At 37.4% G+C, this 18,206-nt stretch overlaps 1 protein-coding gene across 2 annotated transcripts in view; it reads right to left on the reverse strand.

The window, feature by feature from the left end:
* limch1a (LIM and calponin homology domains 1a) overlaps positions 1-17,770 on the reverse strand; it is a 57,357-nt gene extending 39,587 nt beyond the window's left edge. For both annotated transcript variants that reach the window (XM_084402896.1, XM_084402895.1), the window contains exons 1-3: positions 17,342-17,770; positions 1,841-1,911; positions 608-677 (exon numbers count right to left, since the gene is read on the reverse strand). In XM_084402896.1, the coding sequence (XP_084259022.1) occupies positions 608-677; positions 1,841-1,911; positions 17,342-17,449 (249 nt within the window). In that variant the 5' untranslated portion in view covers positions 17,450-17,770. The remainder of the gene's footprint in view (positions 1-607; positions 678-1,840; positions 1,912-17,341) is intronic.
* Positions 17,771-18,206: the final 436 nt, after the last annotated feature.

Genomic DNA, 18,206 nt, shown 5'->3' on the forward strand with positions numbered 1-18,206 from the left:
TATAATATTTTCTTCTATTATTTTAATGTTTTTATAATTATTCTATGTATTCCAAGCTTTGGCAATATTGTATTATTTACAGGCATGTCAAAAAAGCAATTCTGAATTGAATTGAGAGAGAGAGAGAGAGAGAGAGAGAGAGAGAGAGAGAGAGAGAGAGAGAGAGAGAGAGAGAGAGAGAGAGAGAGAGAAAACAAGCACCAGAAGTTGTGTAAATGTGTCTTAAGAAATCTTACAAAGTGACACTTACAATAAAGTACCATGGTAATACCAGAATAAACTTCAGTTAATTATCTCATTAGGGTCTGTATTTATCTGATATCTTGATGGGGTAAATGTAACAGGGATGTGCAAAGGGGGTGGCCCGGTTGCTTGAGCCAATGCCCCTCTACCCTTATCAGCTGAAGTGCCCGTCTCGGCCAGTTTGGGCCACTGCCCCTAAAAATGTCTGTGCACGTCCCTGAAATGTAAAATAACTGCCATAGACACAGACAGAGACATATTTGTTCTGAGACAGCAGTGCAGAGCCTGGCCTGACACAAATAGGCACAAACAAAAGAGCACAAACAAACGAATGAGCAAACAAACACACAATAAGCGCACTCACCAGTCCTGCAATGGGAGTTGGGAGTCTGTTGATCTTTTTCACAAGGCCTGGTTTGACTGAACTCAGCAACCTAATGAGTCACATAATGAGAGAGAGAGAGAGAGAAATAACATTAGAGAACAATAATATGTGGGTTGAATCATACCATCATCAAAATGACTCTTGACACTGCAAAAAAAGTTATACATTATACAGTAATTTGGACCATAAACCATTTTTTTCTAAATAATTGTTTTAAATTGGATGCTTATGCAAACATGTTTATGTTTATTTTGTATATACACTCGCATATTAATTAATTAGCAGTGTCTGCATTTAGTTAAATAATAAATCAAAATAAATCAATGTAACTACAGAAATGACAACTTCCACTAAACATTTTAAATGTACATACAGTGCTATGCATACGTTTAGACACCCATGCTAAAGTTGACTAAAAAGAGGAATAAAAAAATCATCTTTTGGAAATTGAACTTAATGCCTTAATTTAAAAAATTAGGAAAAATCCAACCTTTAAGGACACCAATTTTCTTTGTGAATGAATAATGTATCGTAAATAAATAAATGTTCTTCCTTAAAATACAGGGTGCATAAGTTTGGACCCCCCTATGTTAAATTCCCATAGAGGCAGGCAGATTTTTATTTTTAAGTATTTTTTTTTTTTTAATTTAGGATACTATGCATCCTGATAAAAGTTCCCTTGGCCTTTGGAATTAAAATAGCCCCACATCATCACATAGCCTTCACCATACCTAGAGATTGGCATGGGGTACTTTCCATAAGATCATCTCTCAATGCAAATCAAACTAGCTATTAGGCTAACTGAAATAAAACCATGCCAATCTCTAGGTATGGTGAAGGCTATGTGATGATGTGGGGCTATTTTAATTCCAAAGGCCAAGGGAACTTTATCAGGATGCATAGTATCCTAAATTAAAAAAAAAAAAAAATACTTAAAAATAAAAATCTGCCTGCCTATATGGGAATTTAACATAGGGGTGTACTCACTTATGCACCCTGTATTTTAAGGAAGAACATTTATTTATTTACGATACATTATTCATTCACAAAGAAAATTGGTGTCCTTAAAGGTTGGATTTGTCCTAATTTTTTTAATTAAGGCATTAAGTTCAGTTTCCAAAAGATGATTTTTTATTCCTCTTTTTAGTCAACTTTAGTATGGGTGTCTAAACTTATGCATAGCACTGTATAAAGTATGCATGTAAAACTCACTCGCAGAGCAGAATGCCGTTCTCCAGTCCACTTCTGAAATCCTTATCACCAAAACTTCTTCCTGTCACTGCCTGTCAAGCAGACAAAGAGCAAAATCATCATCATCAGTGAAAACTTCATGAAAAATGTTTTAATGTAAGATATAGTCAAATGAATTGTCCGCTGTCACTGTCCTATAAATTTACAGTATAATTAAGGTCTAAATGCTAACTAAAAAGATGCTTTCTATTTCTTTAGGGAGGAACAATAGTATCCCAAAGTTGAAATCTTCATGTTTTAATATGTTATGATATTGCCATTTTATTGTGTGTGTGTGTGTGTGTTCACACGCCCATAGCTCTTTCTAAATTTAAAAAACAAAATAGTTTTTTTACAAAGAACAACAGCTGCTTTTTGCCAGAGAAGCATATCTGGTAGTTATTAGGGCAATTCTTGACACATTCTATCTAGATGCACAACGTCTGTTTAGATCGGTCATTGTGTATAAATATGTATGTGTATGTTTTTCTGTGTGTGAGTGATTATATAAACTGTGTGGCGTATGTGTGCATTTAATGAGCACAAGTAAACTACTAAACTAGATAACCTGTCCTTACTTAGCACATTCACACACACCAAAAATGTGTGTGTAAAAAGAGAGAGAAAAAGAACATTAATTTGCTCTATATTGCCAAGTACATGACCAAGTAGTTGAGATTAGTAAAGATTATATTATGCAAAGCACGTTGGAATGAAGGCAAAAACCTGCAAGCACACACACAATTACCCATAAACCTGTTAGCCCCTAAACCTTTACACAGTTTCTCTCGGAGCAGGAAACAGCTGACCTGTAAATCAGTACGAGGTCCCTCATTGTCCATTGTCCTTCAGCTGCTAAGAAGGGAATCCACAGCGTCACACAGCACTATTAACATGGACACTGTACTTCTCCTCTGAATTACCCAATATCTGCTAACCTGAATGATGCATCACTCCTCACATTCATTCCTTTCTCTCTCTCTCTCTCTCTTCATTCATTCCAAATGTTCTTATACATTAATATGTTCCATATTAGATCATGGCTAAACTGCAGAGTTGATTATGATTTTCATTATGAAGATAATGACATTATGATAGGATGATGGAGCTGAGGTAATGAGGAGAAACCCAGATTGATGCTATTATTCCTTAATACCATCAGAATCTGCCAAACCTTGTGCTGTTCCTGACTCTGTGTAGCACATGTTGCTCTGCATGCTTTCAAAGTTTATTTTTAGCAGATTCCAAATCATTTCACTCTGATCATAAAGTCGGCATAAAACGGAACGCTGCAATTGTCTTTTCTTCCCTATTATGACGTATATCCGAGTGAAACGGCTTCTCGAACAAGAAAAAATTTAGGCCGGGATTTCATTCTATCCATCTGGAATTGATTGGATCAATTCTGGATATCTATTGACGTGATCTCATGTGAGAAAATATGTCATCAAGGAAGAGAAGAGTTGTTGCAAGAGGGATATGAAGTTGAAGTTTTGATTAAAGATTACAAGGGCACATGAATAAAGACTTTTACTGCAAAAATAAGTAATAAGTAAAAATAAGAATTGTTTAGCATAGATATTTTGCTTTGCAAAGAGGCTGTTATTTACGGATAAGGTAAAAAATGATATTAAGCTTAACAGCAACGCTATAGTCTGTGTGGTGTTGCTCATTTCACATGGGAAAGAGGCATTTTTAAAAGAGCCCATTTAATTTAAAAGGTCAGCGAGAGAGTGGAAAAGGGTCACAAAAAAATGGCACAAAGAATTAATCTAAAAAATATATATTTTAAAAAAGCAAGAAATTACACCAAAATTTTTGCAAACTTTTGAGAAGTATTTGTTAATTAGGCTACACTAATATCATAAACATGTCCTTTATGTTCCTGTAGTTAAACGAAAACCATGTCTTCTGATGGTGTTCTGTGAATAATTTGTTGGTTTATTTTTGTAGCTGTTGCTAACTGTGCTAAGGGCTAATGACACAAGCAATGAAATATGGGTCACTGATTTACCCAACAACACACATGCTGTGTCTGAAATTACTCACTCGGTCACTCGTTCACCACCTATAAAGCAAATGCCTTATTGCTCACTATAAAGGGAAATAGTGAATGAAAATGAGCGACTTCATTCAGACAATGAAGCTGTCACACATACTGGGGTCAGTTAGAATTTTCTTTTTTTCTTCTTTTTTTTGGCATGAATTAAAGGTGCTCTAAGCGATGTTGGCTGACGTCACTTCTTGTTGACGTTCGAACTATTGTAAAAAAAAAAAAACGGAGGCTAGCTTGACCCTCCCTCCTCATCCTGTCCCCTCTCCCGATGTAATTTCGGGACTTCGCGCATTCCTTCTCCTTTTCCCTCTTCTTTGCTATTTGTTCATCGGAACGTCGTCTCTTTGGTCGTGTGTCGGCCATATTAAAATTCAAGAGAATATAATTAAAACGTTAGTCGTTGTCTGACATCTCTCCTCTAGCTAACTTCCCTCTTCATGCTCCTCTTTCCTCCACTCCCCACACCCCCTTCATGTGCACGCGCACTAACCCCCCAACCCCCACCCCCAAATCATTCTTGTCGGTTATTGGCTGGAACACTGTTTGTTATGTTCCGTGGTCCAGGCTGGGCCAGTTTGTTTTTGTTGCCGTTTGCGGAGCCTGGGCTGTCTACAGAGATCACATTTTTTTTACAGTGTGTTCAGGGGACAGGCAGCTAGTGAGATGTTTGCAGTACGTGACAAAAAATGTTTCAGCCTAAAAAACATGTGACATCGCTTAGAGCACCTTTAGATTAATGCTTTAATTCACCAAGGATGCATTACACTTGATCAATTGATCAGTGACAATACAGATTTATAATGTTACAAAATCCCTGTTTATTTAAACATTCAATGTGTCAGAGTCTTAAAAATATGTTTCAGTTTTCATAAAAAACATTAAGCAGAATAACTGAAAACTGACTGCTTAAAACTCAGCTTTGCATCACAGAAATAACATTTTAAAATGTATTAAAACAGAAAACAGTTATAATAATTGTAATAATATTTCACAATATCGCTGTTTTTACGGTATTTTTGATGAAAATAAAAGTAGCCTTGGTGTGTATAAGAGAGTTCTTTCAAAAGCATTACAAAATCGTACCAACCCAGAATGTTTGAACAGTATATACCAAAGTTCACGCAGTTAAAGTGAATTATATAGCGAATTAAATCTTCTCTAAAAATTCAGACAACGCTACAAAACAGAAGTGCAATGGTAGTGCATTATATAGGGAATAAGAAGTGATTCAGGACACAGACACACGAACCAATTTTCACACATGCAGACATCTCACAGTCACACACAGATCTTTGAGAAATCCTCTGCAGCTGTCTTTAACTGTCAGAAAGACTCACTCATCTTCTGCCTTATGTCTTTACTCTCTTCATTACTCAAGCACACACACACACACACACAGTCTGGTTCGCTATCTTTGTGGGGACTCTCCATAGACGTAATGGTTTTTATACAGTCCAAACTGTATATCCTCTCCCCTTACACTAACCCGACCCCTAAACCTGCATCAAACAAAACTTTCTGCATTTTTACATTTTCAAAAAAACATTTCAATGCTCATCACTTTGGTTAAGTAAATCCACTTCACCAGCTAATTAGGGTACTCTTCGACAGCAATGCCACAGAAATATACAACAAAAAACGGAAGTTCAAAGTTCGGCTATGTGCTCGTTTCTCTGCCTACATGCCGAGAGAGACAGCTGATTGATAGCAACATTTTAGGAAGAACCAAAAAAGCTTCTGGTGGCAGACAAGCAGTTCCGTTACCTTGACGCCAGGCTCGCAAACACACACACACACACACACACACACACACACACACACACACACACACACACACACACACACACCTGCGTGTGACAGTCCAGTCAAAATACCCAGAGGAACAGCTCCCCTACAGTGCAGTTGTATAAGAGGCCACATTTCACCATAATGGCCATGCCATACACTAGAGCCAAGAAAACAGTGAGCTGCTCAAGGCAACGTCCCATTAGCTGACTCAAAGCAATTTGGTTTTGGTAGAGGATATCCGACTTACCAGCAATAGTTTTTACTAAGATCCTGCTCTCTATTGTTCATCTGTCACACTCACATATTGCAAAGTCTTATTTTGGTAGCAAGTCAATATAAAACTCCCTGAAATAAGAACAGGAGTAGGCTAACCAACATAATATTGTACTAAATTAGGACGTAATTCATGGACTAGCTGTGAATGTGTGATTGTGTTTTTGTCCCTTTGTCATTTAAGTGTAGAAAAAAGTTCTAAGTTAAAGGAACCGTATGTAAGAAATTTATTTCAATTAATCATAAAATGGCCCTGATATGTTACTAGACATTAAGAAATCATGTTCATTTCATATATTTATATCACTGACAACAGTAGTCCGGCCAGGATATTGTCATTTAAAAAGTGATGTTGCAGCTCTCAACTGATGTTGATGTTGTCATGTTGTGTTTTGGCCTGAAGCGCCACCCTCCACCTATCTACCAATCACGAAGTCAGTAGTGTTTCAGCATCCGGGTTGCCAGCTCTGCTCTAGTTACCACAGCTGCAGCTACAAACGTTCGTGCTGGATCCTGCAGCCTAACTGGCAATGTCGAGTCAGGGGGGAGGGGAGGGGATACACCGCTCTACAGTACTTTGAAAGTGATTGCAGTACCAGTTTTGGCCACAATCTTACATACGGCTCCTTTAAGCACTAAAACTACTAAAAGTAAAACTGAAATACAAAAATTAAAGCTATATACAAATATTAAATAAAAAAAAAAAGCTCATAACAAAATAAATAAAACAAACTGAAGCTAAAACTTTAAAAATAAAAGCTAATTCTAAACATCAATAAATACAATAGAGAGATCCTGTCCACTTATCCAAATTCCTATGCAAATTCTTTAATACCTAAAAAAAAATGTAGTGCTATCATGATATTGCTAATCAAAACAGATTTTCCTTTCCAGTTAGCTTAATGCTAAACTTGCAGTCTAAGTTGTTAGCTTGCTAAACGAAGGCTAGCTAACTAACTAAAAAAGGGAAATATTATAGGTAATATGATGTTATATGCAATGCAAATATAATTGTAACATTTTAGCTCCAAAGTAGACGAAGAAGAAGATTCCCAAGAAGTAAAAATAACAATAGGATTTATTAAATAAAACAAACTAGAGAAGAACAAACATAACAGCATATATGACACAACAATACCAGACAATGAGGGAGAGGTGGTGAGGAACTTAGATACACAATGGTGATGAACTAAATAATGAACAGTTGTGATGATTGAGTTAGTGTCCATGGAAACAGATGAGTGGCAGGAAACTAAGACAGAGATTTTCTTATTGTAGGGACATGAGAGGGTCAGTATCTCCTACCATTGGAGAAAGTGCAGTTATAATAGCCATTTCAATACAAGTCTTATCATAATTGGCAAAGCCTTAAAGAAACGTCGGTATTTTTTACTTTCTTTAGACAACACAATATCACTCAATATTACAATAGAGTGGTGCAGGTATGACGCCACTTTGTAGGCCAACCGGCATTTAGCATCACACTGGTTCCCTTGAGAACAACCCAAAAGGATTTTCCCATAGGCTTTTGGATTAACGCTAAAAACAAGCTCTGTGATCAGCAAAAGTTTATTATACTTGCACGTCCATCAAGATAATTATCACAGATGAAAACAACTTTTATGAATTTTGAAGCCTAAATGCAGTCGCCAGAAGTAAAAAGCTATAAACGAACTACACCACGGTCCCACAAATTCAACGTCACCATCACTAAGCTTCCGACAACTCTTTCAGTTTTTATCTAAAAACATTTTGCCAGAACGTTTGAGTTAAAATAGTTTATGAGAGCACAATTATAAGCATAATGAGGCTGTAAAAGCGGACCGAAGTGTGATCGCCTCGACAGCCTCTTTAGTCCAATTTAGCCACTTGTTACCAACCACCTTTTTCAAGACGTTACACCTTAAAAAAAAATCACGAGTGGGGTAATATTGATGTATTTTATATCGTAGAATAAAACATGAAAGTGTCTTGAGCTTGTGTTCACCACAGACCTTATTTCAGCCATTTAACCAAAACCCCATTAAAACATTGACTTCAGGACGATGGAACTGGAAGAGCTAAAATGCTAACTCGCTTTCGCGTTTTGGCCTACAAACTGATGTCATACCTGCGCCACTCTATTACATACTATGGTAATGCCGTAAATGAGTCCTACCTGTTGTTCCCTCTCTGCCTTCTCTTATATATAACCTTTTTATCACAGTAAAATCTACATCGTTTCCAACAAAAGTATTGTTTAGCATAAAACATGTTGAAGATTAGTGGGCAGGCAGTTGATTCATTAAATGATAAGCTATTTCCTCACACAAGCGGTTTATTTAGTGCTGTGAAGCCTCTTCTCCATTGACATCCATTAAAAAAAAACAGCCTCTGGTCTCCATCCCTGTGTACCGCCACAGCCGAGCGTTAGCATTAGCCGTTCCGCTTTTTTGGCTAAAGGTTGCAGGCTTGCCTTCTAGTGGCTTTGACTAAGACAAAGAAAACAGGAAACTAACAGTGAACAAACTCCAAAAGTCCATGTAAATGAAACTAACACAACATTATTGTGACAATAATGTGATATGCAATATGTAATTTATTAACATGATTAAGAGACTAATACCCATAAAAAGTTCTGCTCCATGACATCATCATTAAGGCCCAACACAGACCAAAATAGCAGTGTACAGGCTTAGGTATAATCACCTAAGCAACAGCCTCAGCAGCAGAAAGCAGGGCTACTCTCTCTCACTGAGGCAGAAACAGACAAGGGATGATGTCTCTCAGGACATACGGTCTTAAAATACATCTGAAAATAGGCCACCTGACTAGGGCTGTTTGAAATAGACAACTCCAACTCATCCGTCCAGACAAAGACACACACAGGATTAACAAGCACTCTCTCTCTCTCTCTCTCTCTCGCCACTACTCTGGCAAAATTAAAAGCTGTAAAAGAACAAGGGATAATACGTGGGCAAAAGCGGATTTTAAAACGTTATGCTCTTCTATCCATTTGCTCGTTGGAATCTGACCCTCACAAGAATTTGCGAGTGAAAATTACTGTTTGCCAATGTGCAAAAGTACTGATCAAAACTTAAATGTAAAACTATCAGAATAAAAACACCAATAACTAAATATGCAGATTACCTTTCACACTGCAATTGGCAGCTTGTTATTGCTTTCCATCAATTGCTGTATGAAACTTAGTACTGCTTGCGTGGCGGTCAACATTTTTAATTATTATTTCAATGAAATGAATGTACTAGTCTATTTTAGTATGATAAAAATGTTATAGAGGTTTAAGTTTATTATTATGAAAAATGCATAAACATACTATTTTTTAGTTTTATATGAAATATTTATTTTTCAAAACATGTTTTGCTCTAAAATTGTGAGAAAATCAAAGCCATGAATCTAAACATATCTCAAAGATTTTGCGTTAGTAAGATTTTGTTTGGGCGCAGTACCAAACGTTTCCACTAGGTGAAATTCGTCTCTTATTTATTTCCAACGTGGTCATCTTTGACCGCGAACAATACAAGTGTGCCTATTTTTTTCAGGACCATTTCAACTTTTTTAAACGTCCATAATGTTTGTGTGTGTGTTCATAGCAAGTGCCAAAACCTTTACCAAGGCTCGTACCATTCCGACAAACAAAGTGTAAAATCTAAAAAACAAAATGGTCAAAACCGACTGAACAGCACCAGAGGGTTAACTGGGTCATGAATACATTGCACAGTAATCTTCTGTGCATCTCCATTAAGTCAGTTAATTTATAGTCATAATAAATATTTATCAGTTATACTAGAGTTAGTTAATTCACCATCTTATTAACACACAGTTAACAACACCTTTTTACAACTTTTCACAAGCTTCTGCTACTGGGTGAATGTCACAAAATGTAATTAATATTCATGAGCAGGGTTAACTGAAAATAGTTCTGTTTCACAAACATTTTGTAATGTTGTTACTAGAAATGTATCAAGAATAAAATGTCCAAATATGTTATCTCTTGCCATGAATTAAAAAAACAAAACATTTTTGACTTTGCAAAAGTCAAGTCAAGTCACTTTGCAAAAGGACAAAAATGAGTGCTACTAAAGAAAAATGTAAGCGTTGATCTCTGCATAGAGAGAAGGACACATAAACAGGGAACTAGAAGTGTGTTAGACAAGGTTGCCAGTGTCAGGACAAGCATTTACACAAGGATGTACACACACAAACACACACACACACACACCACACACAAGTATTGAAAAGAACTGAACAGCTGTAGGTAGCCTATATTTAAATGGACAGAATGTGGGTGACTGGAGCATTTTAAAATAACCAAGCAAATGACATGTGTATGTGGGACAGGGGCAGAGGCACCTAACACCCACAGATCAGCACAATGCTATAATGTGAATAAGAGAAAATACATTTGCTCACATTAATTCCATGAATGTATTACGTTCTATAAGACAAAATATGTGTTGGGACTGTTTAATCAGAATAAATGTTTTCTATCATCGATCCCACAACCACATGGCAACCATCGTTTCTACCAAAATACCACAGATACTGCAATTATTGTTACAAGGTCTACAGAAAAACATTACATTCATTTAGCTGTGTTAAAACCTTCCAGAATACTTTTTCAATGACAGTTGTTGTGAATACCAGGTTACCACAGTTTTATTGTAGGAGCAATAACTGTAGCAACCATGGTATTTTTGGCAGAGAATATAGTTAGCTGAGTGCATTTTTGTAAGGGTAAAAGGAAACCGTTCAAAACATCACATTAAGCAATATTTAATTCCACTGCAAGCTGGATGTATTATCAGTTTTAACATTTAACAGTGTTCATGTTTTAATTAAAATGTTACATTTTAAATCTGTGAAAGAACAACAGTGGTTCCTTTAAGAATGTATTTCATGATACAGAGTAAAGAAATTATTTCAGTAAAGTTTCAGTAAAGACAAAATATCTTGTTTGGGTTGCGGGCCAAACAAGTTTAATAACTCCTGATTTATAGCAGCTACCGGCAGAAACTCTATTTTCAGTGTAAGATATTTTCCACCGCTCTACCTTATTCTCAGAGTATCTTTCCCTCAGATCCTAGATGTGTGTGTGTGTGTGTGTGTGCGCACATGTTTTTCAATTTTCAATCTCTCACTGTTTGTGAGTTCATTCACATGTTAATAATCACTCTGCTAATCGGTTGCTTAGACACTATGCGATAACTCCACCTCAGTCAAGACTTGCTGAAGTGCTTGAAAATGCACATCAATACACACATTTCTTTCATTAGACTCGTTCCTCTCTGGAGGACTGAAGGGTTTTGATTCATTTCTCTATTAATCCATCTCAATGCAGTTTTGTTGTTGAGTCGTAATGTAGACGTAGGGTTCTGGGGATGGGAATGGGGAGTGCTTTAAAATATATATATATATATACTGTACATACTGTATATACTGTGTATATGTATATGTATATGTATGTACGACATACATACATATATACACAGTATATACACAGTATATACAGTATGTATGTGTATATACACATATATACATATATAAACAATAATAGTGATATTCTACAAGGACCTATAAGTGCAATAATATTGCATATTTTTCTGTCATAAATATGAATTTGACAGTAAAACATAACTTTACATTGGGATGTGGATATACACTCACCTAAAGGATTATTAGGAACACCTGTTCAATTTCTCATTAATGCAATTATCTAATCAACCAATCACATGGCAGTTGCTTCAATGCATTTAGGGGTGTGGTCCTGGTCAAGACAATCTCCTGAACTCCAAACTGAATGTCAGAATGGGAAAGAAAGGTGATTTAAGCAATTTTGAGTGTGGCATGGTTGTTGGTGCCAGACGGGCCGGTCTGAGTATTTCACAATCTGCTCAGTTACTGGGATTTTCACGCACAACCATTTCTAGGGTTTACAAAGAATGGTGTGAAAAGGGAAAAACATCCAGTATGCGGCAGTCCTGTGGGCGAAAATGCCTTGTTGATGCTAGAGGTCAGAGGAGAATGGGCCGACTGATTCAAGCTGATAGAAGAGCAACTTTGACTGAAATAACCACTCGTTACAACCGAGGTATGCAGCAAAGCATTTGTGAAGTCACAACACGCACAACCTTGAGGCGGATGGGCTACAACAGCAGAAGACCCCACCGGGTATCACTCATCTCCACTACAAATAGGAAAAAGAGGCTACAATTTGCACGAGCTCACCAAAATTGGACAGTTGAAGACTGGAAAAATGTTGCCTGGTCTGATGAGTCTCGATTTCTGTTGAGACATTCAGATGGTAGAGTCAGAATTTGGCGTAAACAGAATGAGAACATGGATCCATCATGCCTTGTTACCACTGTGCAGGCTGGTGGTGGTGGTGTAATGGTGTGGGGGATGTTTTCTTGGCACACTTTAGGCCCCTTTGTGCCAATTGGGCATCGTTTAAATGCCACGGCCTACCTGAGCATTGTTTCTGACCATGTCCATCCCTTTATGACCACCATGTACCCATCCTCTGATGGCTACTTCCAGCAGGATAATGCACCATGTCACAAAGCTCGAATCATTTCAAATTGGTTTCTTGAACATGACAATGAGTTCACTGTACTAAAATGGCCCCCACAGTCACCAGATCTCAACCCAATAGAGCATCTTTGGGATGTGGTGGAACGGGAGCTTCGTGCCCTGGATGTGCATCCCACAAATCTCCATCAACTGCAAGATGCTATCCTATCAATATGGGCCAACATTTCTAAAGAATGTTTTCAGCACCTTGTTGAATCAATGCCACATAGAATTAAGGCAGTTCTGAAGGCGAAAGGGGGTCAAACACAGTATTAATATGGTGTTCCTAATAATCCTTTAGGTGAGTGTACATTTACTGATATTGAACAAAACATTTGTAAAATTATTTTTTTATATTCAATTCAATTCAAATTTATTTGTATAGCGCTTTTCACAATACATATTGTTTCAAAGCAGCAACTGGGAGAAAAAATATTCTGATAGTGGGACTGAGTTTACCTTTCATAAACTCTTGCATACAAAAGCCATAAATACAGTTTGTGTTATTACAGTAAATGTGTGGATTAAAAAGCCTTATGTCTACACATGGCACAGCTTTCTCCTGTTGTACTTGTTTACAATGTTCAATCTTGTTAAAGCAATTTCGAGTTTGCACCCAGGCCTGAAATAAAGAATTCTGTGTTGAATTCAATTGGACCATGCAGTGCATTACTCTGATTCACACAGCGTTGGTCAATCTGGTAAACAAACCCACTTTGTGATATTACAGTGTCTTGTGCCAAACAGTCCAGGAAGCCCAGTTTTGCTTTGTTTGGCATTAGTATTTCCCATATACTAACTAAAAATGTCATATCATAAAGAAAAAGAGCTGGACCAATACAACTGCTAACAAAACGTAGCCACGCCAGCAGAAAAAAAACAAGTTTGCATGCAACATTTTTGAGGTCAGAAGCCAAAACTACCACACACACACTAAATGCAGACATGCACTGTCTGTGGCTGAAATCAGAATAGCATACAACTCATACTATTTCTTCCCTATCTTTATATATCTCTTCTCCTCTCCTATATAGCGCAGCAGTGAATTATGAGAGTTATGCTAAATGTTCCATGGACTCTTGCAGATTATTCCTCGACCAGGAAGACTGCTTTTTCCAAGATGAGTAAAATCAGCGTTATATAACACTGCGTTTGAACGATTGCAAAATACATGAGGATTGTGTTTGCTCTTAAGGGTGGGTGGTGGAGCTGGAGAGCTTTTGATGCTGGAAAGAATTGAATTTTTTTTACATAAGCTTGAAGACTCATTACACAACATGAACATTGTGTTGGAGTTGAGATAGAAGACAAGAGCATTGGATTAATGTGTCTTCATCAAAAGCTAATCAGAGACCAGTACAATCCAGAAACAGTCCTGATAAGGTACCGTAACACAAGTATCGCTACATTACCGCCGAGTTGAGACTAAATGCGTGTAAATGCATCAAAACGTTAGAGTCATCATATAGAGTCCGTGTTTCTTGCACACAACATGAACACAGCGCAAGCTATGATGTCAAATTCCAACATTTTTTTTCTTTTTAATGAGCCACAAAGATTCATGAAACAGAATGTTTATATATATAATTGAATCGGTCAAACTGAAATCAAATCGCAAGCATATGAATCAAATCATGAAGTTTGTGTCAATAGCCCAGCCAGCCCCCCTCCCTAATTCTCACTCCAAGCTGAACTCAAAAGTTGGCAACCCTGATTTTACACAGAAACATTTGGACTGAAGGTCATTTGGCTTATAGTGTCTCTTAGTGTGGTGATCCTGAATACTTGAAAGCAAACCATAGCCAATGGAATAATGGAGAGCTCATATTTAGTCTGTGATTTCAGTCCCTGTGTTCCTGAGAGGACTGCATTAAATGAATGTGAATAGTGTAGACAGCCTGTGTTTGTCTCCCAAATCTCTCTCACGGTGTAAGCTGTATCATTTAATCCGTATGTCTGTGTGTGTGTGTGTGTGACTGCACAGCTGTGACAGCTGGCTTTATGAAGTCATATGACAGAGCCATCTGTACTCAAATGTAGAAGCTCTTTGACTCACACACACTTGACCTCATACTCTTGATCTGCCAGAAAGATGCACTCAAAGTTGACCAAAAGTTGAAAAGCATTCCGGACTATACCGTATGGTCTCCATGGTGACTCTATGACAGTGGCGGTCAAATGGTAGGATGGAAAGAAACAGGCAGAGAAAGAGAGAAGTGCTCTGAAACTTGAGAGTCAATGGGAGAGGAACTCTATGGCACTTGAAATATGATAGGCCAAGGCAGAGAAGGACTTTCTGTAATGTGATGTGGTTGCTGCTGTCCGTCTCTAGCCACTGACAGGTGCACTGGGAGGGTTTCCTCATACAATTTCCGTACAGTGTCACATGGCCCATCCAGCACACGCCTATGAGCCCTATGAGAGGTTTTGAGGTCTCCTGCAGGACATACAATACTCTGTCTGAAAACAATCCTTACATACAGATAAGAAGTGTCAGACCGATATATGGGTAGATCAATTAAGCTGTTGATTTTTGGCAAATTATTATAAATTATTTAATAATAATAAACTATTATGGAAAACATTTAGCCACCAAATCAAGGTCATGTGGTACAACCAACCTAAAGAAGAAGAAGAAGAAAAAAAAAAACAGGAAATTATATCATTGAGAGGAACACACTGAAAAAAACTCTTGACTGTTTGTCAGGGTCATAAAGTTTTTATTTTATTTATAAATCAGATTAACCATTTTATGGCATGGCCAGATTAGAACAGGCTGTGAACCTATTGAATTATTCATTCATGAATAGAAAAATAATAATAATAATATTAATAACACAACACTTTCAGTTTGAAAATGATCAATAATAATTCAATTACTTTTATACACATTTGAAGGAATACATACATAATATGTTACAAATATATAATAATTCAAATCACTTTTATTACTTGTTACACTTCATGACATTAGAGTTTAATTAAATAATACAAAGATTACATTTCTAAGAACTTGGAAATTACAATATTTAATTAATTTCTTACTGATCATCAATGTTTTTGTGAATTTTGAGCAAATATTGTGCGAAATAAGGGTTTGCTTGATTTCAGCCATTTTTGTCATGTTACGCAGCTTATATATCAATGTTATATTGTCCATTGTCCAACATGCTTTCTAAATATTGACATCGACCATCAAGAACCCAATCTCAGTTGACCAATAAATAGAGGCTCACTCTCTATGAATGTGCCTCAAGCATGTCTGAATATTTGTACCGCAGTCTGCTGTTCATGTTTCAGTCTACCATATGCTTGGGTCAGTAATTTTCTAGCTCTTTCAGTGACTCACTGAGGAAAAAGCATTTTTAGCAGGACACAGAAGCATGTCTCTCTCTGTGCCAATTTAGTTAAAACTATTTGCGAGCAGCAGGGTGCTAGGCTATTTCAGCCTGTCTATTTATACTGATCGTCCTAAAACGTGTGACTGACATAGGCCTACCAGTGAAACACATGAACAAAAAAGACGGATAAATCGACACATAGCTAGCAAAGCAGACCGAAGAAAGCATGAACAGGTTATGGCATGGTATACAAGACTATTTTTGGTGGGATTTGTGAAATGTAATCACACACACCTAACAAAATAAAACACATACAATTCCAATGTCATACTGATGGTCCCAATTTATCTGAAAAAATAAAAAAAATAAACTGGAAGGCCACAAGGATTTTTTTTTTTGAGAATAAATAGATATTAAAAATAAGATACAAAAATACAAAATAAACATTTTATTAAAATAATTACATAATGAATCCAACAATACAAAAAAAAATATATAAATATAAATATTTATAATAACTGTTCACAGTATAAATAGGGTCTTTATACAAGAAATTATATAGATTCCTTTACAATTTTAGGAAGGGGGGTCCCACACATGAGGTGAGGATGATCACATTTGGAGGTCAATCTAAAAAGATTGAAAACCCCTGATCTAATGCACACGACTCAAACTCAAATCTAGATCAGTGACGTGAGGATGCTCCCTATCCAATCCTCGACCCCTAAAATAGGTCATAATATTAATACCAAGACCTACATCTAAAACCTTTAACATCTCTGGGGATGAAGTAAGTTCTGCATTCACATGTTACACTTGACAGTTAATCAGGTCAAATAAAACGAAGGCCACGTAAATAGTGTATATGCCACAAATGCTCCGTAAACAAACTGTTTGATTGAGCCTGTGCGCTGCCATGACGACTGCGCTTGCTTAGAAAAGGGGCGTGGTCTGTAGAGGATAAGGGGGCGTGTCTTTAGCTTCCACAACAACTGGAATCGCTTAGCGAAAGGGGGCGTGTCCGCTCGCAGAATATGAGTGTCAGTGTATCCTATGTTTCAGTGCACATCTTTAAAACGAGTCCTGTTTTGTTTGGAAAAGTGTCCATTCATGGGTAGGTGACCTACAGTATAAAATCTGGCAACAAATTTAAACAGGCTGATGGTTGTCATGTGAGTGAAAAATTCGGTGAGCCATCAAAGCCTCGCTAGTCCGATTACAGCACCCGAATCCCGCGCACATGATCCCCGTGCTGTTGGGCTCCAATGCCCGCTGCTGTAACCAAACACGATACACACGCTCGCGCGCTCACAACAGGTAACGGTGCAATATTTATAAGCCGTTCAGAGCGTAATGTAACCTCTTTATATGAGTGTCGAAGCAAATATTAAAATGATGCGAAAGACATGTTTACTTTTACTTCTGTGCGCATATATGTGCAAGCAGACTCACCTCGATCCATTTCTGAGCTTCTTGAAACGCTGGTTCAGGGGTAGCGTCTGCAGATTCACCCTGATCCAGCTGGGCATTTGAAGCCGAATCGTTTCCAGGACTGGCCATTTCACCCCCCAAAAAAAGCGTCTTAGCAAGAGGCCACTGAAAGCCTAGATGAGATATCCAGCGCTCCACAAACAGACCCGTGTGTTTACTTCAGATCATTCGCCGTAATAGCGGACACGTTCTTCAATATGCTGAGCTCGAGCGTTCACGGCGCAACACACTGCGGTTCTCCAGCGCTCAGCAGCACTGCAGATGAACTGCACGAACTACCACGCTCGATGCAATACGAGTCCGACCTCCGATGCTAAAAATATCAACTAAAAAAACACCAGAGGTCTGCGTTCAGCCAATGCGTTAGAGGCAGCAAGGCGAGCGCATCAGCCTCCCTGTCTCTTCTCCTAGAGAACGGGAGACTGGCATGCGCGAGAGCGCGGGGGAACGGAATTTAACGAGAACAATAGAGTTCCGTTACCGCTCCAGTTACGGCCAGATTTCTCTCTCTCTCTCTCTTTATGTATTATATTACATTATATTATATTATATTATATTACATTAGCCTATATTACATTACATTATATTATATTATATATTATATTTACAACTCTCTCTCTCGTCTCCCTGTCTCTCAAAGTAGGCTATTCTATTAATAGTTTATTAATATTAAGTAAACCTACAGTTGCATTTCCTGAAGAAAATACCAGTTCTTGAATGGCTGCACGCGAGTTTTAGGTAAATTCATAATTCTAAAAGTTTCTAAAGTTTTAGGGGGAAAAAAAGTTTTCTAAAAGTTGTATAGAGATGGTAAAGAGAAAGACTG

Source organism: Rutilus rutilus, assembly GCF_951802725.1.
Source record: "Rutilus rutilus genome assembly, chromosome: 2".
NCBI lineage: Eukaryota > Metazoa > Chordata > Actinopteri > Cypriniformes > Leuciscidae > Rutilus > Rutilus rutilus.